At 40.2% G+C, this 27,179-nt stretch overlaps 2 protein-coding genes across 2 annotated transcripts; both read right to left on the reverse strand.

The window, feature by feature from the left end:
• Positions 1-942: 942 nt before the first annotated feature.
• Positions 943-11,390, reverse strand: LOC124287312. The gene is made up of 5 exons (XM_046723813.1): positions 11,242-11,390; positions 6,287-6,604; positions 4,702-4,800; positions 3,288-3,407; positions 943-2,899 (listed from the first exon to the last, which is right to left on the reverse strand). The coding sequence occupies exons 1-5, from the start codon at positions 11,303-11,305 to the stop codon at positions 2,697-2,699; spliced, it is 804 nt and encodes a 267-aa protein (XP_046579769.1). The 5' UTR covers positions 11,306-11,390; the 3' UTR covers positions 943-2,696.
• A 1,214-nt stretch (positions 11,391-12,604) lies between these two features.
• Positions 12,605-22,959, reverse strand: LOC124287270 (cystine/glutamate transporter-like). The gene is given in 12 exon segments (XM_046723773.1): positions 12,605-12,817; positions 13,151-13,328; positions 15,372-15,521; positions 15,944-16,006; positions 16,008-16,041; positions 17,681-17,784; positions 18,345-18,468; positions 18,927-18,971; positions 19,147-19,246; positions 21,686-21,811; positions 22,339-22,536; positions 22,539-22,959. Coding segments are annotated over 12 exon segments (1,632 nt in total). The 3' UTR covers positions 12,605-12,728.
• Between the last annotated feature and the right edge of the window lie 4,220 nt (positions 22,960-27,179).

The raw sequence follows: 27,179 nt of genomic DNA on the forward strand, positions 1-27,179 counted from the left end.
ATTCAGTGATCAACAGCATGAGAATCGATCTATGCATTTTAAATAGGATGGCATGTGTCAACCAAGTCAGCGAGCCTGACCACCCGATCCCGTTAGTCGCCTCTTTCGACAAGCATGGGTTACTGAAGACCAATTCTAACCCGAGCATTTCATATACGATCGTTGTGTTTATTATATAAGGTAATCATACCTGAGTCTTCTGTGGTGAATATTATCTGGGTTACGTATCATCAGAATCTCTGTTTAACACCACGTGGGGTAATGTTTCGGTCTGTAAATAATCGTGTCTGGACCAAGCAACCCAGTGATTGATATCATGAGCATCCATCTTTGCAATATTGATACGATGACACGTATCAACCAAGACGGCGAGCCTGACCGCCTGACCACGCTAGTCGCCTCTTTCAAACGTGCTATATTTGCCACTTCAATCACTGTTACAATACTGTGTATAAACGTACTGAACGAGAAAACAGATTCTGAAAAACAGGGAAAAACAGATTCTGTCGGTACAGGTTTATTAAATAAAGAATAAGTCAATGTTTACTGCTATATTGCATTATATACAAAGGTAGATTTTAAGAGCAATTTAGCTAACTGTAAACAAAAAGTTATCTGTTTCCTTGCATTTCTCTTTGTAGTCCTCGGAGAGTAAAACATGTGATATGGTATTTTCCATTTAATTTTTGTTCGTTTCCGTGAGTATACTGACATGTACTGACAAATATGATACATGTGTAAATGTTTCAGTTTTGTTTCTATTGCGAAACGAATGTCAACGTTATCCGCGATATGACGTCATTTGAAATGTTCCATGAATATTGTTTATATTTAACATATGCACTCATGACAATAACTTCTACGAGCAAGACTATATGATATACCGCTCAACAAGAGTGATGTGATCAGTAGCATTCCTAGTATTCACAAACAACGTTTAAATTGACGATATATCACTTTTATTCAAAGTTGAAAACATTTTATGTACATATACATATCAAACCATCGTGATATTCATGTTTATTTTCGAACCAGTAATGACAGACATAAGCATCTAACAAGTATTCATTTTGCCAATGTTGTTCAAACACAACCATATTCAATACAAAAGGATAATGTTTTGTTCAACAACATGCCTAAAGTCAAGTTAGTCCCCAAATTCTCCCAATTCGTGCGATCAAATTTCAACATACGCTGATCCATCTGTATTGTTGAATACGTATTTCTATTGCCTTCAGAAATGTCCGGTAAAATTATTGTTACTCTTTTGTGACATAACTGAAACAGGTGACTCCTGTGACAAGGTCGGTACAACTTACCAGACGTTTCTCTAAACGTCAAGTGTGTGTTGTCCACAGATATGATTGCTCAGTCTGGTTAGATCTGTTGTGTGAAAGTAAAACATCAGCACCAGGGATTAATTTGGTGGTTTCCAAGTATCATCATCATCTGTCTATGTGTCCCCGTGGCCCGCAACATGACACATGTACACACACAATCTGATCCCGAGTATTGAGAACGATGTATCTCTGAATAGTCACTGGTGTTACCATGTGGGCAACAGGATTATTTCAGGTCAGTCTGTGACACCAAATATTTATTACAACTGATATATTACACCTGGCAACTGTTCCATCAATGACACCAGGAGCAGGATCCGCTCATCAGTGATTGCTATTTATTCGTGAATACGTGTTCATGATACAGTCGGAATGGTACTTTCCTCCTGGAACATTTCTTATGATTACGGTAGTGGTTGTTATTTGCAATATGTGTTTCCTGCTTTACACGTAGAATATGATCAGTTTGTAAACCATGACACAACGGAAGGTATAACAAATGTAACATAACACATCCATGGATTTAATAAGATCCTTACATCAGGTCAAAGGAATAACTTCACAAAAGGCGTATTTGCCTTTTATTAATGTATGTAACAAATTGATCTTGAAAATGCTTCCTTTGATTCTGGGTGTGTTATTTGTGAGACCGGGTCAGTTTCAGGGATAGATTCTCAAATGGCCCGCTCTTATTCTGCGAAAACTACTATATTGTCTTATTTGCCTAATGACTACCACGCCTACAATGCACGGGGTGTCATGGTAACCAGAATAAATCTAAACGTATGATGCTACATGGATATTATTCAGTTTTCGGTAAACATCCACAAGTTGTATAAAACATTATGTGTTGACAATGTTAACCGTGACTACCTGTTTTGGTTTCCATTAGTATTTGATGTGTTATCAATTTGTGTCTCTTGTACAGCTATGTGTACAGCTATGTGTACTTGAATGTAGTTGTGTTATAACTTCGCGGAGTCCTGGGCGTTATCACACCTGATATATGGACATTCAGTCAGGAGTATCTAGGGACGTCCTACCCTATGTCTCACCACATTCACATAGCTTCTTCAATCTCAAAACTATATCTATTCGGTCAAGAGTTTCCTTATTCAGCTGTTTGTGGTATCACGAAGCTCGTCCATTTGAGTACACCACCTACAATAAATTTATTCACTAGAATTTTGCATTGTGCACATTCTGGTCAAGGTTAATTTGAAGCCTAGGCGTTGAAACCAGCTTCAAATAGAAAAGCAATGCACAATTCTAAACATGACTAAACTGAAATGAACAAGCAAAAATAGAATGTGATATTATGAGAGCAGGGTTATGTGGTGGCATATAGTCCATGTTTTAGTTGAGAAGAGGGTCCCTGCTAGCACCCTTGGTCCCCACAAAGCTGTAGTAATGTGTATCTCCAGCATCAGCAGCCACGTCGCTGGTAACGTTGGCAGCCTCTGTATTGACGTAGTTCGGTGCCTCAGTCCCAGCCTGAACTGGACAATACAGGTGCCCCATGTCTTCACGTGGATATGTAGAGTCGTACAAGTTGGCATCTGGAAGATGATCGATGCGTCTTTATATAGCGATATATAGAACAATGGTCCACTTTTTGTACTTTTTGGAGATTCTCAATTTCAGAAATAACAGTCTAATACATCCGGAGTAAATCAGTTATTGAAAATCAACAGATGAATTGGAAAAGATTCTAAAAGCTCAGACAGTAAGCAAAAAATGTATTCAGGAAGGATAACCAGGTTACTCTTGCTCCTTCCGCCCTTCCTCTGCAACCTGAGACCTTTAAAAATGATGTTGCGTTTGAGTGACGTTTTAGTACCGCCATTAGACATTATTGGTCTTGATTTAAATAAAACTTATTACAAAATGTTTTTCTAGCTGACAAGTATTAACTAAACATTTAGTTTGCTGAAAAATAACCCTCACCTCTTTTCCTGCACTTTTTAAACCATGTGATGAAGATGGCGACACACACGATGCTGCCAAACACAACGCCCCCTACACCTGTAGCCACGAGGTACAGGACATCACGTAACTCGTCGCAGTCTGTGAAGATGATATCAATGTCAGACATATTTGGTTCTAGGAATATCATCTGAGAAACTATACACATTGTACGTTGTCTTTAGTCATACATCTGTGCTACAATCTGAGATATGTACACACATTGTACGTTGTCTTTAGTCACATATCTGTGCTACAGTCTGAGACATGTACACACATTGTACGTTGTCTTTAGTCATACATCTGTGATACAATCTGAGACATGTACACACATTGTACGTTGTCTTTAGTCACATATCTGTGATACAGTCTGAGACATGTACACACATTGTACGTTGTCTTTAGTCACACATCTGTGCTACAGTCTGAGACATGTACACACATTGTACGTTGTCTTTAGTCATACATCTGTGCTACAGTCTGAGACATGTACACACATTGTACGTTGTCTTTAGTCCTACATCTGTGCTACAGTCTGAGACATGTACACACATTGTACGTTGTCTTTAGTCATACATCTGTGATACAGTCTGAGACATGTACACACATTGTACGTTGTCTTTAGTCATACATCTGTGATACAATCTGAGACATGTACACACATTGTACGTTGTCTTTAGTCATACATCTGTGATACAATCTGAGACATGTACACACATTGTACGTTGTCTTTAGTCCTACATCTGTGCTACAGTCTGAGACATCTACACACATTGTACGTTGTCTTTAGTCATACATCTGTGATACAATCTGAGACATGTACACACATTGTACGTTGTCTTTAGTCACACATCTGTGATACAGTCGGAGACATGTACACACATTGTACGTTGTCTTTAGTCCTACATCTGTGATACAGTCTGAGACATGTACACACATTGTACGTTGTCTTTAGTCCTACATCTGTGATACAATCTGAGACATGTACACACATTGTACGTTGTCTTTAGTCCTACATCTGTGCTACAGTCTGAGACATGTACACACATTGTACGTTGTCTTTAGTCACACATCTGTGCTACAGTCTGAGACATGTACACACATTGTACGTTGTCTTTAGTCATACATCTGTGATACAATCTGAGACATGTACACACATTGTACGTTGTCTTTAGTCATACATCTGTGCTACAGTCTGAGACATGTACACACATTGTACGTTGTCTTTAGTCATACATCTGTGCTACAGTCTGAGACATGTACACACATTGTACATTGTCTTTAGTCACACATCTGTGCTACAATCTCTACAGATATCTACACATTCTTGCGAAAGTGGACACATCTTCAAAATCACTGGTAGTATATGTCAAATATGGAGGTGGATGCCACGTACCTGGTTTATCTGTCTGAATGCTGGTTGTGTCAGTAGTTGCTAATGATGACATAACTGTCGTCCTTGTCGTTGTAGTCCAAGATGTCTTGCTCTCGACATCTAGTGGAATGTACATATTCTTTATTAATGCTCTGTATCATACCTTCAATGTTCACGTTATGTTGCTTGGTAATGGCTGAAGGGTTTTCACGTGGTATAGTTATCTTGTCATTCGTACTTCTATGTGTTTGTCATCTCCAGTTTCACCAACATGAGAGAGTGGGAAGGCTAAAGAAATACATAGGACCAAACAAAATATTCTAAAAATCTATTTCACTTATTGTGCATCGTAGTTTAAGCAATTTTAAAACTAAGGTCACGTTCTAAAAGGTTTAGAATAAAGACATAGTCGCCTTTCTTCACAAACAAATGTATAATATTTGAAGATAAAGACCACTTTTTTATCAGTGTCCAATGGTAATAGTGTAATTTGTTAGGAGGGCATATGCTTCCCAGAGTCGGGAATCTCTAACATCAGCAGCATTTTAATACATCACGTCGGAAAGGAAATTCATGGCGCGTGTGAGGTGGGAATGACAAGAAACATTACTGACAGCTTTAGGTGATGGTTTCTTGTGAACAAGTACTTAGGTAAATGTTGGCGTTTACTGCGCTTTTCATTTGTTGGAATGAACAACCTATCCATTTTATGCCATTAGGTATATTGAGGGGAGTGCACGTCCATTCCCTTTCAAGTATGTACACCGTGTGACGTAATACTGTTCACCGATTTGGTCACCTGTGACATCCACAAATGAACCAACTGCAGTATTATATCAATGACCTATTACACATTTTTCCATTTGTTTTAAAACCTGATTTATGCCACAAATATGTAACGGGTATGCTGTTTGCAATCAGAAACACTTACCAAGGGCATACGGGGTGGATTTAAACATTAAACGTTATAGAATAACCTATATGAGACATATTCATTATTTTACTGCCTGACTTAAGTTAGCAAAATATGTAGCATGGAAATCAGCAACTCCACGAGCGGTGATTCAAATGTTCTGATCCTCAAATATAATCCTTGACCCGTTTGCTGTGTTTTAACTCTCTGGGTCAGTTTCAAACGGAACTTATTTTCACGTGAATGGTTTTCATTAGATGTCAAAATCGTTAGAACGTAACGAGCTGATACTTTCTTCACTAGCAAATGTCTGGGAAAGTGGACTGCATCCTTTCCCTGGAATGACCACTGGACAAGCAATACGAATTCTCTGGACTTTCCCTCCTTATCGCTTAAACTGACCATGTGAGTTTGGTTCTCCCTTTTGTGCTCATTTATCCTTTAATGTATGTGTTTAGTCTTTACCTGCGAGTACCTGTTCACAGACAGACCTGTAAGCGAAATGATTTGCTCACTTGCCTCTTGTCTATTTATACCTCTACGACATTGTGTTATATCCACAGCAAAAGATATCAGTCTCATGCAAATTATCCTATGTGAGACTCAGGACCTGTCAGTCAAGCTTCGTAAATGTCTCGTGATGCTTCACCAATATAAAACAGTTAGTACTAATTTACTTACTCCAGTACTCACTTATCATCACTGTGTTGCTCGTCGTTGCGTCCCTGCAGCACCAGGTGGTACCGTTATCTATAGTGGAGTTGATCCTGATGGTCACGTTGTGTTGGAGGGCATCACAGTGGACATTGATCCGTCCTGACCGGTAGCTGTTCCGGACACTGGAGTCAATGTTATATATAGCGGATGACCTTTTTGTCACAAAGACCTTGGCACCATCGCGATACCAGGACACATCTCTATGGCTGTGGTCTGGTGTCGATTTGCTGCAGACCAGGGTCAACAGTTCACCATCAGCGGCTGTTGGTGGGACACTCTTCAGGACGACCGAGCCTAAAAGAAAATGTCTAATGTCTTAGAGAAACGTGTACAGAAACGTCAGCTGAAAACGTTCTTATTTGTTACACCAGCCCAGAACATGGCGAGTCATTAAAGAACCTGAATAGAAAGTACGTATAGTTGCCACGGGTGATTGATTCACATATTCTGTAATTTCCAAAATAGACATCGGCTTCAGCAATCAACCACGAGCATCTAACAATGGTCTGTGTCTTTTTTAACGAAGTGTAAATGTTGACGTGAAACAAAGGGAAACAATGTAAAACAACAGCTTTTCAGGGAACTAGTGTGTAGGCGAGGCAGGAATATGACTTTGCACATTGTATGATGTTTCCTTGTACCAAACACTGCATGACTGTGTTTGATGTGGTTATTCATTTTCCCCGACTGCCCTGACTCATCCCGACACTCAGCACAACGTCCTGGTCCTGCCACTCTATAGTCCCCGACATCCTCGCCGTCACCATTACACTGGTTATATAGATTAATGAAGGGTTAGCTGTTGGTAACACCATTTCTTAAAAGTTGTAACTCAGCACAACCGCCAGTGGCTGAAGGGATGGTGTAAATCCAGCTGGGGTCCATGCAGGTAGCAAAAGTACTGTAAGTCCCCATGGACCCTAGTATGGTGATCTACCTTCAGTTGTTGGTGATCTATAGCCCGTTTTTATTTTGTACTGTCTATAGTGATTTAATGTTACGACAGCGTACTAGTTTTAAATTTATATATGTGATACTCTAGTATTTTTTCTGCCCTTCGATAACAGGTTTTTAAGTTCTAAATTATTGATTTTAATATTGATATAAATTAAATTGTTCTCGTCACGATACGGCTGAAGTATTGCCGATGTGACGCTAAATATTAACCCACTCACTCTTAAAAGTTGTAGAAACTTCGTTTTTGTTTGAAATATATACAACTGAAATGTTTTACAAACTTTCTTAACAGTATGGAAAAACACATCAGACCGTTGGTCTATACAGCTGATATTTGCTGGTGCTGTTTGAACTTTTTGTCTGTATGTAACGACGAGTCACATTTGTCAACACATTAAACATAATGATGGCACTCTTAGTTCTATTATTTCTGAGAAGCTTTTCTTTACATGTGCTATATATCGTTTGACCCTAGATTAATGACGCTTAGTGTATGTACATGTGTGATAAATATGAAATATTAACATATCTGTTTTTCTGTAGCATAAGTTCGGTTATCTCATTATTGAAATTGCGTCTTAATTTGTCTTTCCTTCTAACGTGTCACATGATCGTGCAGTGTATTGTACTAACATAACTCCCGAAGTCTCGACAACAACTACATCTGCACTTTACCATGTAATGATTACATTTCAGGGCTTTTAGCTATAACATGAAAATCCTCATTGTCAGAGTGTGATACATCCAATGTAACTCAGTAGTGTTTGATACACCTAAAGGGGTGTCCGGCAACGTGAGATCTGAATCAAATAGGGACAGGGTGATCGGAGAGGGTGTCAGCAGACTGGGTGTCGAACTGTTTTCATGCCCCGGATTGACGGTTCGGTTATTTTCAGGTCGTGACAGTATAATTGAAATATTGTGTCTGAAAACCATTAAGTCATACACGAAGTCATATGTAACGGTATGTACCCTATATATTTTCATCATTTCATTACAAATCGCCTGCCATATGCCTGAAACACATATATGAATTAAGACAAGTGTTCTTCCACAGAGCTATCGTACATCTTCGACTGTGTAAATCACATTCGCATATGTTTTCTATAAAATATGAAATACCATACTTGTATGAGATTGGATTCAATTCATATTATGTGCACTATAGGTTTGAAGAAAAGCACACTATTCCGATTATGTTACGCAGTATTTAGAAAAGTTTAACATCTGTATAAAGTCTGAACATGTCCGTGAAAATATACATCACTTCCTATTAGAATGTAACCTGTACAACATTCAAAGCGAGACATAATTGATAAATTTGAGAAGTACTGTAAAACTTGAATCGCCTGTCACATTGTCATTAATGTTACTTGGCAGTCAAGATATGACTATTAAACAGAATGAATACGTTTGTATGTGCAAACTTTTATTTGTCGATCAAAACGTTTTGAGTGATCACATAAGTTGTGTCCCTGTCTCTCTTCTCTCTTTAACTTCCTATACTTTCTCTATCCTCTTTCTATGTAAGCCCACTTTCAGTCACAGACTCTTCATAGCTACCACCGTTTTTAATCGTAGAATGTTTGTACTTTTAAGATAAATGGCTAACATTACCTACAATCCCTGACAGCTGAAGGGATGGTATAAATCCAGCAAGAGAACCGTGCAGGAAGCAGAAGTATCCCCCGGTCTCTAGTCTGGTGGCCTAACAACCGTTGCTGGCGACATCTTGTCAAGTTTCATCTCGTGTCATTAAGTGTTAGTGTATTGTTTTAATTCTCCTTGATCTAGTTTAACACATATGTGATAACCTTGTAATTTTACCGTCCTTCGTTGACAGGGTTTTATAAATCATATGGATTTTTAAGAATTTAGAACTATGCTCCCCATCAAACGTTTAGACCCACTAGTGTACATGTAGCCACATACTTCAGTCAACCGATCTAAACTAGATTATGCAAAATATTCTATACAGTTTAATGGTACTGTTTACACATGAACTGATGTATTGTAAAACAAATTCGTAACTTTGGATAGTGTATTATCATGAGTTCAATAAATAATGAAACAGAGTGAAAATTGGCAAATTCTTAACAAAACTTTATACCAAAACGCAGCTGTTCACATGCACGATATTTGCACGTGTTTTTTAGCAATTTGATGCATGATGCTCGTGCAATTGATCTGCATAAGGTTTTCAGTTGGTTACCCCAAGTTAATGGAGAAATTCATCTTCGAAGTAACCACATATATATACATAACATATAGTGAGTGCTTTGAGTGAGTCTAAACTTTTGATGGGTAGTATAGTTTTAGTCGCGGTATGGATGAAATATTGCCGATGTGACTATAAATGTTAACTCACTCACTCACTCTGTTGTCTTTCTTCTCAAGATGTATAAAATTGAAAATGCATGTTCGTAAATACGAGGGAGCTTGTATTTTAAGTTGGATAACTTACCCCCAATCCCTTTCACATTTGTTAATAAAATATGTTTAAATCAAATCAGTCTGAACATATCAGTTACGCCGCATTGAGCAATAATAAAACAATACCACGGCGGGCTTCACATTGTTCCCATGTAGGAAGTCCAACCCGGGTCTACGTCGTGAAGGGTGAACACTTTACCCACAAGGCTACCCTGTCGCCCTTGTAAGACATATACAGAATGTTCCTTGTGAACTGTATGTGTGAGCATGTATATGACAAATAAGCGTGCTACCCTATCGCCCTTGTAAGACATATACAGAATGTTCCTTGTGAACTGTATGTGTGAGCATGAGACAAATGTATAAGACAAATAATGTTCCTTGTGAACTGTATGTGGGAGCATGTATATGACAAATAAGCGTGCTACCCTATCGCCCTTGTAAGACATATACAGAATGTTCCTTGTGAACTGTATGTGTGAGCATGTATATGACAAATAAGCGTGCTACCCTATCGCCCTTGTAAGACATACATAATGTTCCTTGTGAACTGTATGTGTGAGCATGTATATGACAAATAAGCGTGCTACCCTATCGCCCTTGTAAGACATATACAGAATGTTCCTTGTGAACTGTATGTGTGAGCATGTATATGACAAATAAGCGTGCTACCCTATCGCCCTTGTAAGACATATACAGAATGTTCCTTGTGAACTGTATGTGTGAGCATGTATATGACAAATAATGCTACTCTATAAGACATACATAATGTTCCAAGCTGTATAATAAGCGTGCTACTCTATCGCCCTTGTAAGACATATACAGAATGTTCCTTGTGAACTGTATGTGTGAGCATGTATATGACAAATAAGCGTGCTACTCTATCGCCCTTGTAAGACATATACAGAATGTTCCTTGTGAACTGTATGTGTGAGCATGTATATGACAAATAAGCGTGCTACCCTATCGAACCTATATGTAAGACAAATAAGCGTGCTATACATAATGTTCCTTGTGAACTGTATGTGTGAGCATGTATATGACAAATAAGCGTGCTACCCTATCGCCCTTGTAAGACATATACAGAATGTTCCTTGTGAACTGTATGTGTGAGCATGTATATGACAAATGAGCGTGCTACCCTATCCCCTTGTAAGACATACATAATGTTCCTTGTGAACTGTATGTGTGAGCATGTATATGACAAATAAGCGTGCTACCCTATCGCCCTTGTAAGACATATACAGAATGTTCCTTGTGAACTGTATGTGTGAGCATGTATATGACAAATGAGCGTGCTACCCTATCCCCCTTGTAAGACATACATAATGTTCCTTGTGAACTGTATGTGTGAGCATGTATATGAGAAATGAGCGTGTCTTGTGAGATACATGAGAGCATGTGCATGTCAAATACGTTTGCCTTCTCAGATCCATGTCTTATTTTATGTTTGAGAAGTGGATATGACTTGCAAGATCTCATCGAAACGTGATTTGTTAAACAATAGGCCAAGATGAAAGCAAACAATTTGAAACACTTACCTTTGACTTTGTTAATTCTATTGAAGTCACACAGCAACACCAACAGCATCATTTGAGTTTGCATTGCGAAACAAAAACTTTAAACAAACTTTCTTCACTATCGACCTTTGCAGACGCTCAGTTCCATCATCGATACACTACGCCACAGTTGCCACAGTTACCACGGGCCATTTACTCATTACCACATGACACAACATTAAATTTAGATCCTCTTCCAGATAGACGGTTAGCCGGATGTCATCAATCGGAAACCACTTCGGTGTACATATTTAGAATTTGCAAGTTTGTAGCACACAATTTCTTCTTCGGTACTCTGTGGGAAATCTATGGCAATGTGTATTTTTAGTAAATGTCCTTTTTAGCAGAAAATAAGCATCTTTCTTCATTACATTGACAATAAACAAGACGAGTTAAGTTCTGGCGTTATACAGACCACTCTTCGATAATTCAATGAGGAAGACACGCAAAATGACTCAGGTTGTATGGTATAGGATACTGAAGTCATAGCTGTGGAGGTGAACACAAGTCAAATTTGTATGTATGTATGTATGTATGTATGTATGTATGTATGTATGTATGTATGTATGTATGTATGTATGTATGTCTGTATGTCTGTATGTATGTATGTATGTATGTATGTATGTATGTATGTACAAAGGTGTAAATATGCATGCATTTATGTATGTACCTGCGTCCATACCATCTGAAAACTCGTTTGTGTACAAGTAAGCCGTGGCGTCACATAACCAGAGTCACACTGGCTATGTTCTGTACCTCTAGTCCAATGTATAAGTTTGTGTTTTGTTGTTTCCAAGGCACTATCTTTTCCTCGAAGTGCGAGATTCTACTGTTATCAAAGAAATCGTATTCCAAGCCTGACAGTGTTTATTAGCGACTCTTCCACTGGAAGTTTGGTCCATGCTGAAATATTCGATGCAGAGAGTAATATGTCTATAAAATGCTTCGTATCATGTGCTCTCTAATACTGAAGGTCTGCTGTGCTACGGGTCATATTGAATCACATGTGTGACGGTCGAAGATGAAGCAGCGAGAAGTGTGTAGTGCCGACATGCGATACTCGTGTTCCACTGATATTCTGACTCACACATGAAGATTGTCCTTCTGGTCACGGCTGGTAAATATAGATATAAAATAACAGCAGACTTTCAAATGTATTTTCTTTACTCATTTGGCCGAATAACATCGTTATATCCAGAGTGTTATATACCCATTCTGTCACGATAAATAGCCATGACTCAATCACAGACAGTAAACAAGGCTTCACACATTGTACCCATGTGGGGAATCGAACCCGGGTATTCAGCGTGACGAGTGAACGCTTTAACCACTAGGCTACCCCACCGCCCCCCAAAGAGAAAGACGCACTGGATACTCGAGGATGATAGCAAAAAGTACCAATAGTCTGTGCCATCATCTTTTATCACCATATAAATTCATGTATTCCACGATTAAACTGGAAGCTGCTGTCATTCTTTGGCGCCTTTACCCGCCGAGTGTTCTCCGTTTCGCGCCTTTACCACCACCAGAACCTTCTGAGCTAACACTGTGAGGATCTCTGGAAGGATCAAATTAATACGTCCCATAAAAAAAACATATATAACATATTTCACTCAACAATGTTGGCTACATTTCTGCCATTAATAGAATATCTGTTTGGTTGTTATGTCGTACTCAGCAATATTTCAGCTATATGACAGCGGTATGAACCAGACAATTAGGCCTTCAAACCATGTGTTTCATCAACGCACGGCACGCTTGTGTTGCTGACAAAGCAAGGACGATAACTCGGGGCTCGAACCTATGACTTGTAATTCCTGGGACATAAGTACCTGATCTCCATGTTGCAATGGCCTCTTACCACTGGAACCTGGCGGTGCTCTTCGCTTACCGACAATGTTGGTGAACTCTTTTGGTTTGTTCTTCCACAGCACTCCGACCCAGTACAGTGGGACACCAGCCGCCAGGATGGCAAGTGCGAAGCCCATCTGATGTGGACGCTGATAGGTGGCCATCACCAGTACAGCCAGGTTGATCATCAGCTGGGCAATAGGCACACACAGCATTGTCTGGAACAGATCAACCTGTACACATAACACTGTGAAACTGCAGGAACAGATCAACCTGTACACAGAACACTGTGAAACTACAGGAACAGATCAACCTGTACACAGAACACTGTGAAACTGCAGGAACAGATCAACCTGTACACAGAACACTGTGAAACTACAGGAACAGATCAACCTGTACACATAACACTGTGAAACTACAGGAACAGATCAACCTGTACACAGAACACTGTGAAACTACAGGAACAGATCAACCTGTACACATAACACTGTGAAACTACAGGAACAGATCAACCTGTACACATAACACTGTGAAACTACAGGAACAGATCAACCTGTACACAGAACACTGTGAAACTACAGGAACAGATCAACCTGTACACATAACACTGTGAAACTACAGGAACAGATCAACCTGTACACATAACACTGTGAAACTACAGGAACAGATCAACCTGTACACAGAACACTGTGAAACTACAGGAACAGATCAACCTGTACACATAACACTGTGAAACTACAGAAATATTTACACGCAGCAGTCTATAGAATGAGTTTTAGGGAGAAACTGTATTTATGATTTGTAGGTTAAGTGTTCTAAACTAGATTTTGCAAAATATTCCATACCGTTTAGAGGTACTGTTTACAGACGAACTGATGTATTGTAAAACAAATTCGTAACGTTGAAAAGATTAATGTCATGATTTCAGTACATGATGAAACTCCGTAAAAATTGGTAAATTCTTAACGAAACTTTTCACCAAAATGCAGCTGTTCACATGCACGATATTTGTACAAGCTTTACAGCAATTTGATGCATGATCTTCGTGCACTTCATCTGTTAGTGAAGATTTTCATCTTCGATGTAACCATATATATATGCATAACATATAGTAAGTGCTATCAGTGAGTCTAAACTTTTGATGGGTAGTATATATTGTACACTTTATTTACGTTCCCAGAGCATGCTCATTGCTGGCACCGAGTCATGCAGGGAACATATGTTTAACCACATTTACAATACAAAGTTCATATCCTGTTGGTAGTAGGAGTTTGGTTTCATCTCCGTCCGTCCTCCCCCTTTCCCTCCCCCTACCTCTGCCCCCCTCGTCCACCTGCCCTCCCCTCAAACACATATTCTATGGACGAAGTGATCAGAAGGGCGACCATCATATCACAGGGAGTAAGGACATAGAAGAGACTTTGGGTACAGGTGGGGCCAGGGAACATATAGACCCAGCTCGGACATGAAGACAAGCCTGGGCTATACTGTTTGTTGTCACAGTTGGTATTAAGTGTCATTAATGTGATGAATATAGGATGTGCCCTCTCTCAAGTACGTCTGTACTCACACACACACATTCCGTGGGGTTAAGGGAGGTTAGTCTGGGACTGGAACCATTCATCTGTTGATTGCAGCATAATATATCTATACCTTGTATTGCATCTGCGTGGTCAGGCTGCTCTTTGACGGCCTGGTCAAATACATAGGTGTAAGATGGTGGACACTTTATACCAATATTGTTAGGCGAAGTTGGTGATTGCTGGTGTTCCTGGTAGAGCAGGGCATGTTCACCCTTTTCACGAACACCTGGGGTCATCACTGATTTTCAGTGATTCATTCATACTTTTTTCACATATACTCCGAAACGTTGAGTTCCTCATAATAAAGACGATAATGTGTGTGTGTGTGTGTGTGTGTGTGTGTGTGTGTGTGTGTGTGTGTGTGTGCGTGTGCGCGCGTGCGTGCGTGCGCGCGCGTGCGTGTGTGTGTGTAAACATGCCTTTTCGATATGAAAAAACCCGTCTTACCTTTGCAGCTGGTGGCGGATGAGTATGCTGGTCACAGTGTTCGCTCGTCATGCCGAAGGCTTCTACTCCCTTTATGGCTACGATATGTGAAACACATTTCTAGTATCCCCAATCCTGCTACTGCTGGAATACCACACATGTTTACTCACTCCAAGCTGCCTGACTGAACATTGTATATCACTGCACATCGTGAGCATATCGAGACTGTCCCGAACAACAACGAGCGGTTACCTTGTACGGTCTGTTAACGCTTGGTTTCTTCACTCGTAGGTACAGAAGCAGCATGACGACGACGGTGCCTGCCATGTTGCTGAAGAAGCCGATGTAGGCCATCATGGTTGTTAAATCGCCTGTGAACAACACGATCAGCCCCCAGGAAAGCTGTGTAAAATGAAGATGGAATAATACTCTTTGTATATTTTCAGACTCGGGGAAAGCATGTCACTTGCCTGAAGCAAAGTTTTCATCAGCTTGGAGGACAAAGCAACAAACGTTATCGTAATGAGATATGATTTCTTTTGTTTTATTGTTGTTTAACGCCACACCCTCGCTATATGACGGCCGTTTGTAAATGAACAAATCTGGACCATTCAATCCATTGTCAGACAGCATGAGCATTGACATACGTTACTGGAATGCAGTGGCATGCATCAGCCAAATCAACGGCCTGATTCCGTTAGTCGACTCTGAAGAAATACAGGGGTTGCTGAAAACAAATTGTGAACAGGAGTTTCACGGGCAGATGAGTATATGAAATATGTCCACACATCAATTAGTGATTTTGTATTACCATATGTATTTACCAGTACAAAAGTGGCAGGCCATGGTGTGAGGTACTTTGGGTGAATCATGCCGAGGATCAGGGGGCATATGGCCAGCCCTTGAACCAGCAAACACAACCCTGTAAACAACAACAATAACTCGTACAATGAGTGAGTGAGTTAAGATGTACAGCCACATCGGCAATATTTCAGCCATATCGTGACTAAAACAATTTTAAAATTCACCATAAATACATGTAAATTATGAAAAGCCTGTCAACGAAGGGCAGTAAAAGCAACTAGATTATCACAGTCATGAATGTAAACTAGTATGCAAATCTGAAATATGTTAGCTACAGAATACAACACAATATGAAAACATGTAGATTGCTAACAACTGAAGGTAGATCTCCATACTAGGGACCACGAGGACCCCAGCTGGATTAACATCATCCACCCACCCCCCAAAACCCCCAAACTGTGTTATCTTATGACGTAAGGGAGTTGTAGTTGCGAATACTGGCCATCAAGGACACACGGTCAATATCAGAGGTTAATCAGAGATAGATATTGTTGGGCATCAAGGGAAAAAATAATATTTGAATAGTACAACTGAAAGTCACCAAGGTCACAAAGCATTCCCAGCTCTACCTCGAGCTCCGGCCACTGACATAAGCTTTATTGAGGACACCTGAACTTGGGAAAGTGCGAAAGCACTCCGCGAAGTCATAGAAAGTAATAAAAAGAATGACCTTGGGTACTAAGCCAATTAGAAAATCGAAATCATCTCAACATTTGAAAACATTATTATATTACAGTAATTTAAATTAAGAAAGACATTTGATAAGAAATATCATTCAACGCTTAAACACGGGGTAATTTTTAACACGTGATTGTGACCAGTGAATACCAATGCCGAGCATTTCAGTGTACAGCTGACATTGATAACATTTTACTTCATATACATGGCAACAAATATACTGACATATGATATATATATTTATATGTACTATATACTTTATAAACAAACACACAGAAACACACACACACGTATACACATATACATATATATGGGTGAGGGAGACACACATACACATACAACCGATGAACGTTAATAGATATTATTCATTGTCCGCGACGAGGGTTTGATAATGACTGAGTGGGTGAGATAGACTAGGCAGTATATCAGCCATATAGTGACGAGAAAAATATCACATATACAATAAATATAAGTTGTGAAATAATCAGTCAGCAAAGGACTGTAAAAACTCTAGAGTATCACAGATGTGTCTAAACTAAAACTAGTATGTAAACGTAAAAATATTATAATTACAAAGACCAAACAATATAATATAGGCTATAGGTAGCCAACAACTGAATGGTAGATCGCCATGCTAGGAATCTGGGGGGGGTGGAGGGGGGGGGTGATAATGACAACTGTACAAATATTGGTGAGCGTCTGATATTGGTAAATAGTGATTTTACAGAATTGGATGTCGTTATGATTGTCAGTGATTGCAATATTACATCATTATGTTTGTTATACATTATCAGTGAGTGCATGATGTCTCACGGCGCAATCAGCGACATTCCAGGTGTTTGATGTCAGGGTGTAAGTACTCTGACCCTGTCCGTTTGGTGACTGAGATCAGGAGTAATACTGTACATCTGGACACGATGACACGCTATCAGAAGATCGACGGAATAGCATAGATCCCGGGTTCCAGGTCAACTCACACGCCACCAGGGCGTGTCTCTGACAGTGTTCCAGCTTCTCACCTGGAATGTCCCATAACGGCAGCATTGAGGGCTGCTGTTGACGATGTAGCGACGAGGACAGAGATGACGATGGAGATGGGGACGTACAGACGCTGAGAAAACATCTGTGGAAAACATTTATCGAATTAAAGAAAAATGTACGAGCTCTCAGCAACAGCAACTCTCATGTGTGGATAAATCCTAAACATTTTCACTTCGAAAGCAATAACGAACAAGGCATTTCACGGATACACACAGTCAACATCATGCTCATGGAGAATTCTGGGAGTTGATCCAGTAGGTTACGACACTGCATGTAACTATCCTGGGTTCGAATTTCTCTGATTATCTGCCTTGGTTTGCAGAACCATGACGGTTTGTTCAACGTTCATTTCTAGCGTTCGTCATACGTTTACACTGACATGCAGTGATAAGTTCTGTACACAGTACAAATTGACTGTACAATGTTCCCTCACAGCTAACCAACATTGTATCTTAAATTAAAATAATACCCAATGACACATGCCAAATATATGACACACTTTACAAATTCAACTTTGCAATTGAAATGCCTTTGTATTCTGCTATAAGACAGTGTAATCATGTTAGTTCTCCTACAGTTTAAGGCAAAGAAGCTTATGTATCGAAGTAACCAAGGCATCAAACATCACCCTTAGCAGCTCACCAGCGCCACGACGTCCGACTGCAACATCTCAGCGGGGCTGATCAAGGTGAAGTAGGCGACGTTTGCCAGGACATACATCATGATGACGATGGTGAAGCCAATATATATTGAACCTGGGAGATCTCTGCAACAGAGAGGATGGCACGGAGTGGTGTATGGATACAGAATGTGATAGGTCATTAGAAACATTTACATGTTTAACACAGTATGGTTCATCAAAGAGCTAAACGTCTAGAATGTTCATCAGATCGGTTATCTTCCTACATACAGCTCAATGTGTACTCAAATGTGTACTTTAGTAAGACAGTGTAATGTCAAATACATGTGCTTCTGTCTGAAAGGCGCAGTGTATTCACACATACGTACATTGATTCCCTTCTGGCAGCGATAATTTGTTATGGGATTTGTTTAACGCCGTACTCAGTGTATACCAGCTATTGTGGATGTAGATATCAAAGTCTGAACCAGACAATCTACTGAGTTTGTTCAAAATTGCCTATTCTCCAAGTAGAAAATGATCGAGGGAAAGGTTCAATAACGACAAACCATTGAGAACCAGACACCAATAACGATTCCACTCACCTTCCAGGATTTTTCACCTCTTCTGCCAATGACAGCATGGCCTGCCTGGAAACACAGATAGCTCAGGTCAGCCCTTTAGAAACGTGTATAAATGGACAGTTTGGCGCTGCATTTCTGCAGTCAATTTATTTCAGTGTGTGGATTAAATTGGAGGTGAAAAAACATTCACCCCACAGTATATTTTTCCGATTCAATTTGTTACTGTGAGAAGAAAGCTCACCATCCTCCATATGTAAACGAGGTATAGATGATGGTGACAGCAAGCTCTCCCGGCTCTCTCGAGGTGTCAGCAAATATATTCTCAAAGTTGTCTGCTTTGCCTGTCAGTCAACAACAGAATATATGTAAGTTCCAAAGTTTCTATATGGCTGTATGTAATAATAGACCAGTTATGTGGCGCTCTTCCTTCAGTGAATAGCTATCAAGGCTCATTATTCATTACTTCGACCAGTGGGTCTGTGTGCTCTCGAATTACATGGAAATAAACTACCTGTGAGGCGCCGGAAGGTTAACAACTACTTGCATCTCATCCTAGCCATTCACTGCTGGATGGACAGATGTCAACAACTTGTCCCTTGTTTATTAAAGATAATGAGTAATATGTCATTCTGAAGGAAACAACGTTCAGTATCAGATCAGTTCAGATATGATCAAGGCGACCATCACGTGCAATGCGTGAACCCGTCATTCAGTAAATATCAAGTTTTAGTAAACTGTTCTTACAGCTCAATAACTTGAAAAATCGATTGATTTCGTTTTTGATGAGAAAATATGGGGCCTCTACTGACAATTGCTGAAAGATGTCACGTTATTGAGATGCGGAATACTGGCAAGTCATTGAGAGCAGAAGTATACGAAATGACAAAACGGGATCACTCCCTATATTTAAACCCTTTCATCCAAATGCTGCCCCCACAGAGCCCACAAAACAGGCCCAATTTAGCGGAACAACAAATGATGTCCCGCTAAATTTGTCGGTGTATGAAAGGGAAATATCATTATCTATTAATAATGGATAAAATTTACTACAGCGAACAGGGGATATTGAAAAGGGAAAGGAGCAGTTAAAAACTGCGGCCAAGGTATCCGAAGATGTTGCTAAGAATTGGTTAAAGAAACAGCATGAGATGATTGTGCCATTCATCGACTATCAGCCTATAGGCTAGACAGCTATTGACGTTACGACCATCAGCTTTCAGGAAGACCACAGTTGACAAGTGCTTGGGGGGATGAGGCCATTTTAAAAATCCCAACCCTTCATCCCTTCGTTTCAAGTGGCGTGTTAGAGCCATAGTGGTTTCTACATCGTCGTTTGTTTGAAATCTTCATAAAATTGGCGAGGTCTAAAGCCAGACGATCTATCTGACTGTCCAACGTCCGTTGTTATCCCCACATCAGAAAGCAGCAGGTCTAGTTTGATGTCAAGTTCGACGTCACTGGAATTTCAGGTTATGGGGAAGGCTCCGCTGGTCTGACAAAAACTTGATATATTTTGTTCATGACTGATGGCCGAACTTTGGCGCCGCAGAAACACTACATATACAGAACGAGATATCATGGAACAAGTACCGTTTCGTGGGAGTTCAGTTAAGGCGTAGGGTACCTCTCACGTGACTGTAAACTTGACATTGTGACGTTCAGACACAATCTGAATGAACAACGATACATCACTGGTATCCTAGACTGGGTTGTTGTACCACAATTCGATGACCATCCTCTGAACACAAAGCCAGTCTTCGAGGACGACAATGCTGGGCCAGATCGTGTACGTTGGTTATATTTCACGTCAAGTAGCAACTGTTCCGCGGCCCGCCACCAGTCAACGTCGATTACAATCAGTGAGGAGGAGGGTTAGGGATGGTGTTGCTGTTAGTGGAGGACCAGGTATTGAAGGAGTGACTGGTTATTGATACCGCAAATTTTAGCGTCATATGCTCATAGTTATCAGTAGTACGAAATAAATCAATTTACGTTTGCTTCTATAAATTAGCTACAGTTTTTCGTTCTTTTCCATTTAATTATTCCTTGGGGGCCATTTTATCCAGACAGTAAATTACAGTGAGGTTTGGATAAGTTCCTTTGCTATGGTTAATGTAAAACATTAACACTCTGATGGCATGTTGCGTTACTTCCACAAGTAACTTATCCAGGTCGTTATATTTGGCCACTTACATAGCAGTGAACTCCACGCCGCAGGGGCATGCTCTAAGCGCATACAATATGGTGGACATTATTACCCCGGATAACCCAAGCTGTCTGCGAGGCGCTAAAAGGTTCATAGTCATACGACTTATACTACCGGGTACCCATTTTCTGCTGGGTGAACAGGCAATTTTGTCTAAGGGTGACCACAAGTGTGCTTTCTTGTGGGGTATGACTGAAGTATTAGAAACTCTCAGGAGCCAAGCTGCCAAACACGATCACCCATCCAAGGATTCTCCGTGACCAACGTTGCTTAACTTCACTTGATTTTTTACCTGCGCTCTATGCCCTGGACCCACACTACCACCATGACTAAACAAGACAAACGATTGATGACACAACCTTTAAATAGTTCAAATAGCTCATTCGAACAATCATTTCGTGGAGGCATCATTACAATCACCATAAAGAAGAATTATCAGTTTTTCTGTGATACTTTTTTTTGTCGCGTAACAATGTAACAGTTGAAACTGTCTGACTTGTTAGGATGGCTGGCCTTGCCCTGACTCAAATATTGTATAGCGGCACTGAACAACACTCATCCACTTGATGCATACCTTGTACGAAGACAGCAAGGCCGCCACTGATGATGATAAGGAGGGCAAGCATCTTCGTAGAGGACAGAAATGTCTGAACCTTGGTCACGAACTTTATGAACGTGCAGTTTAAGACGACCACTGTCACTGAAAACAGAGCAGCTTCATCAACAGAGGCACGTACGTACACACCTTGAGAGTTAGTATGCTTTAACAAAAACTATATATTCAAGAACATCCTGATAAAGGAAACAATTTTCACAAGAAGCTTTGGTAACGAATTATTATTTGGGTATATATTCAGTCAAACATCGATGTGTCGAAGTTACGACCGTTTCGACGTACAAGTTTGGTCCCTACGTAATGATTAAGGCATCATTTGTCAAACCTCGTACAATTCGAAGTATTTACTGATGTCCCTTCAACATCGAAAAACCGGCGTTTGACTGTATATATGTATAGGGTTAGACAATGCAAACCAATAATGTCATGTATGTGTGTATGTATGCGTGTGCGTGTGCGTTTATGAAACATGCAATGTTTTTCCTCATATATGTCCGTGGCTGTGTGATATTGATATTCGTTTTTGGATTCGAAAAACAAAGTCCTTTGTCATTGTTTAACTGTATTAGCTTCGTAATTTAGAACTATGTCAATACGTCGTCATTACTCACCAAGGATCCAGCAAGCAAGTAACTTAATCCCTAACTCAACATCCTCGGTCACGCAGCCAGGGAAGACGGCGTTGGCGATATACAAGGCCGATGTGTAGGCCTGAATGGCCCAGCTTGGTCCTACTATGAATGTTACTTGCCCATACATTATCAGAAACGCTGGCAAGGGACCAAGGACATTCAAGACATACGCATAATGTCCCCTGCGTACGGAAACATGGCACCCAGTTCTGCATAGCACAATGCCATGCCCATGTTGATTAGTCCGCCTACAAGCCACACGACGAGGGTGGCTCCAATGGATCCAGCAGACCCTACGATGGCGCCAGCTGATATAAAGATGGAGATGTTTCCTGTGACGGCAACCATGACAGCTGTACAGTGGAAGAGATTGAGGGACTTCTTCAGAGTCGGCGGAGGTGTAGTACCTGAAGACGGCTGACGATTTGACGAGCATGTAACACCAGAATCCGCTGTTTCTGTGGTAGATGAACCCGGTTCAATCTCATCCGGCTGGTAAGCCAAGTTGCTGTAAGCTTGAATTGTGAAAATGGCTTCCTGGCCATCTTTCACTGATGAATTGAAATCAACGTTTGCAGAGTTCCGTTTAAAAACTGCCATTTAAAACAGTAGTAATCATGGAAAACCGTTGCTTTTGTTAAAGATCATACGAGTCCAATGTGTTCTTCTGGTGAGCAATAACAGCGTAATAACCAGACTTTCAATATACATGTATTTATATGGAACGCAGTGTTCCGTGCTGACAGTTCTACGAAGGGACAACACGCAACAAGAAACCCACACTGCCACTGGTCCGGGTGAGAGACACAGATATACAGATTACATTTGTATTCGACTTGCTCATGTCTTTATCTGTATGCATTTATTCAACAGATTGAATCAAGAACAAAATCAATCTGAATCGCCAGGTGATTACTGTAAATAATCTGAAACAGATGTCCACCATCAGCGCCATGCTGATGTAAGGGTGCAGGATGTATGTCCTCGCCCACGTGTTTTCTGTAAAGGTTTCATAAAACCTAGCATTGGCTGTTTGATCTCAAGAACTCATGTTCATGAAAACTGAAATGACATTACACATAAGTAATGTTTAGAAACAAAGCCACAGTCCATCTTACGTCATCGATCAGTGAGTTTTGCCTTTTTCCCCAATATTGTTTCCAACATCATAAACCAAAGCACACCAGATTCCAGACCCTCTCTGTCAGTAAAACCTACCGAATGGTGGACTCGAACTGTTCTCAGGGTGAGGTAAGATGAAGCAAGTATATACATACACGTGTGTGTGTGTGTGTGTGTGTGTGTGTGTGTGTGTGTGTGTGTGTGTGTGTGTGTGTGTGTGTGTGTGTGTGTGTGTGTGTGTGTGTGTGTGTGTGTGTGTGTGTGTGTGTGTGTGTGTGTGTGTGTGTGTGTGTGTGTGTGTGTGTGTTTTATTAATTCCAAGGTATCATACAGGGCCACAGCAACTAGATGTCTACAAAACAATGCGCTAATGATTAAAAACACAAAAAGCACTATCTGGATTTAATTAAACGTAACGTGCCGTAGATATCTATGACACTGTCGGTGAAACTCGAAGGTATTTACGGCTTAATGTCATGATAACAGTGAATACAATGACAATTTTATAACGAAATAGATATATGTAGATGTCGCAGGTATATAGAATCATGCACGTAACAAATACATTGCAGTACTTGATTACAAGACCTGACGGTTGGTTACCAGAACCAATGACAGACACAGAGGACATGATGAACTATACGTTCTAAGGCTTCATTGTTCCGGTCTATAATACAAACGTGTGTTTTCTATGTCTTGTCAAATATTATTTAAAGGTTTTTAGTAACGATATGAGGATATGAGATATATTTTCAATATGGTATGACAACAAAACGTTCATTTTGCAGACCGCTATTGGATGATGCATTCACAGTAATTGAATGGACGCTCCTACAAAGCGGAATATAGTTATTCACAGTGCGTTGTTGTCAATAAAGGGAATTGTTCACGCTTTTAGGACAAGGTTATACCATCCTGAAAACTGTGGTGATGCTGCTGCGCTCGCACGCATAGTATCATCTTCAATGAGGTCTTCATTTTGGGACATTTACTAACGGTATTGTTAAACACGATTTATGTCGTGCCAGATCAACCTCCTTTTAACAGAATGTGCGGTTTTACTGGATGTTAGCTGTTTGTAGAACTATGGGAAGATGAAGACGGTCTATTTTATCTCTATTACTTGGAAAGTATGCCAGCAGAGTGCAAAACAAGGTTAGATTGTAATGTATGGCAGCAAATGGTTCTCACTGTAGGTTGCACATAACGATGTGCGTCACTGTTGTAATGTGTTATTCCTCCATGTAACCTTCATTCCAAGGTTAGCACATGTGGCGTTACGTAGGCGCCATGTTTCAGAACGAGTCTCTCTATGATGGTCAAGTGACCATGTACAGAAAAGCTATAAAAAGCATGCATTTAAGCAAATTACAATTGTTATAGTAATGTAGTGTTCAGTATGTAGTGAGAATCATCTGCTGCCATACAGCTACTGCTATTTCTAGTTAACTTTTGTGTAGTTTTCATATCATGGATGAAATACAAAATATATTTCTATCTGACAAGTGTGTATTACTCAAGTTAGCGGCTGCTTTGGTGCGATGACCGTCTGCCAATACCATGTGACATGTAATGGTGTAATTTCTTCTTCATGTGTTCATATTGAGAAGATACAACTGCAAAAGACATAGGTCAATGTTTTTACTAACGGTCACTCATTCATTGTCCTTATTTTGACAATGGGGACAACAAACCCAAAGAGTTAAATTGCGCTATAATTTCGTCAGCTGCTCTTCATGAGATGAGTTCTGATATCAGGCTAGAAGAGGATATTGATGAACGCTGTCACGATTACATGTTCAGCAGACGGGGAGAGTGCCCGGAGACACGCAGTCCCTGGATGATGTCCGAATCAGAAGAACAAGGAGTTGACAGATGGTACTTGTTGTTTCCCTGTCTGGCGTCCACGATTAACATACAACAAGGAGTAGTGGGCAGTGTACATATTGTGTCAGAGTTGGGTATCGGGGTTTACTGATGTCCCTGTCGGCTGGTGCCATATCGCCGGCATAGTTCCAGACTGGAAGACCTGAACCCGAACTTACCCAGTATTTACTATGGAGCATCATCAATGAGAAGCGTAAGATGCTCTGTATCGGGTGAGTGAGTGAGTTTAGTTTTACGCCGCACTCAGCAATATTCAAGCTATATGGCGGCGGTCTGTAAATAATCGAGTCTGGACCAGACAATCCAGTGATCAACAGCATGAGCATCGATCTGCGCAATTGGGAACCGATGACATGTGTAAACCAAGTCAGCGAGCCTGACCACCCAATCCCGTTAGTCGCCTCTTACGACAAGCATAGTCGCTTTTTGTGGCAAGCATGGGTTGCTGAAGAGCTATTCTGCCCCGGATCCTCTGTATCGGGACAACGATCATTTCATCTTTCATACCTTAAATAGTTTACAACTAAAAAAACCTAAATGTTTGTTTGTTTTTTTCTCTTTTGTTCACAATTTTCTTCTTGACGTCTTAACTATACAGTCCTAAATGTACATTTAGTGGGTTCTGTCAATTTTTAAATATGTGTATGTTTGTAAATGCTACTATGTAATCGGTCGAACTCAGCTTTGCCAGTAGGCAATTACGGACACCTTTTTTCTTTACTGACTGACCTCTGGTGTTACTTGGATTAACGTCACGACTGGGCATAACTAATGAATAACGATTAACCCGTGAATAACGAATTTTGTCCGCATTACCTACCTTAGGTCAAGGTCTATAGACTGTCCGCAGTTTTTTTACGCCCTTTTAGGTCACGGCGGGGACTATAGAAATGGGAAGCCATGTGGGGACGTCGGGTAGGTCAGCGTGACGAGCCAACGCTTTAACCATTAGGCTACACCGCCCCAGGTCTATAGAAGGAAACCTAGGACGTCTGTAGGTACTGTACCTGTAAGGTACAAGAAACAAGAAACAAGTTTGGAGCATAGGTCCACAAACGACAGTGCACATTTACGAACCACGCCTAGTTTACACACTCATCTGAGAGTACAGAGTTAATTATCTCTGACGAGGTTTTTGGTCTCAGTCGGTTTAATAAAATGTCCGTCTGCGCGAGTATTGTGACCTACTAGCAAAGCTGGATTTTGCGTCATTACCTGTGAAGGTTCTTTTACATATCTTTGATTTGAAAATTCTTCCCATATGGGGTTTTCATGACTCATTGTATGTTTTAAATGTTCATGATAGATACTGTAAAAATAATTTTAGGATTTAGTGGAACATAGCCAAACAAAGTTGCCAGAAGTGAATTAAGTAGATATTCTTAAAAACAATCTAAGATAATTAAATATTGGTTGAGAATATGTGCAACAAGGTGCAACTGTTATTTCAAAACAGATGTATCTGTATCAATATCCTTTAGCAGAAAGTGGAAAAAAACACTCTTGGGCACTTACTAGTAAAAAGAAATTACTATTATAAATTTGGCTTTGGTATGTTTGGTTATGGTATGTATGGGTATGTTTGGAATACAAAAAGAGTAGCTAGTAATGATATTTTCTTGAAACAGTTTCATCAAAGATGTGCTGATATTGATAACCAACACCTGTCTGATAAAATTCTTATGTATTCCAGTTTAGGTCTTATCTGTCACGGTCCGCTACCTTGCCATTTCTAACGTCAGTGTCTTGCCATGGCCTTCCCGATAGAACACCTATGGGATGAACTCGATCGACGTGTACGTCAACGTCAA

Source organism: Haliotis rubra, unplaced genomic scaffold (assembly GCF_003918875.1).
Source record: "Haliotis rubra isolate DU_JTF1 unplaced genomic scaffold, ASM391887v1 Scf1106, whole genome shotgun sequence".
Taxonomy (NCBI): Eukaryota; Metazoa; Mollusca; class Gastropoda; order Lepetellida; family Haliotidae; genus Haliotis; species Haliotis rubra.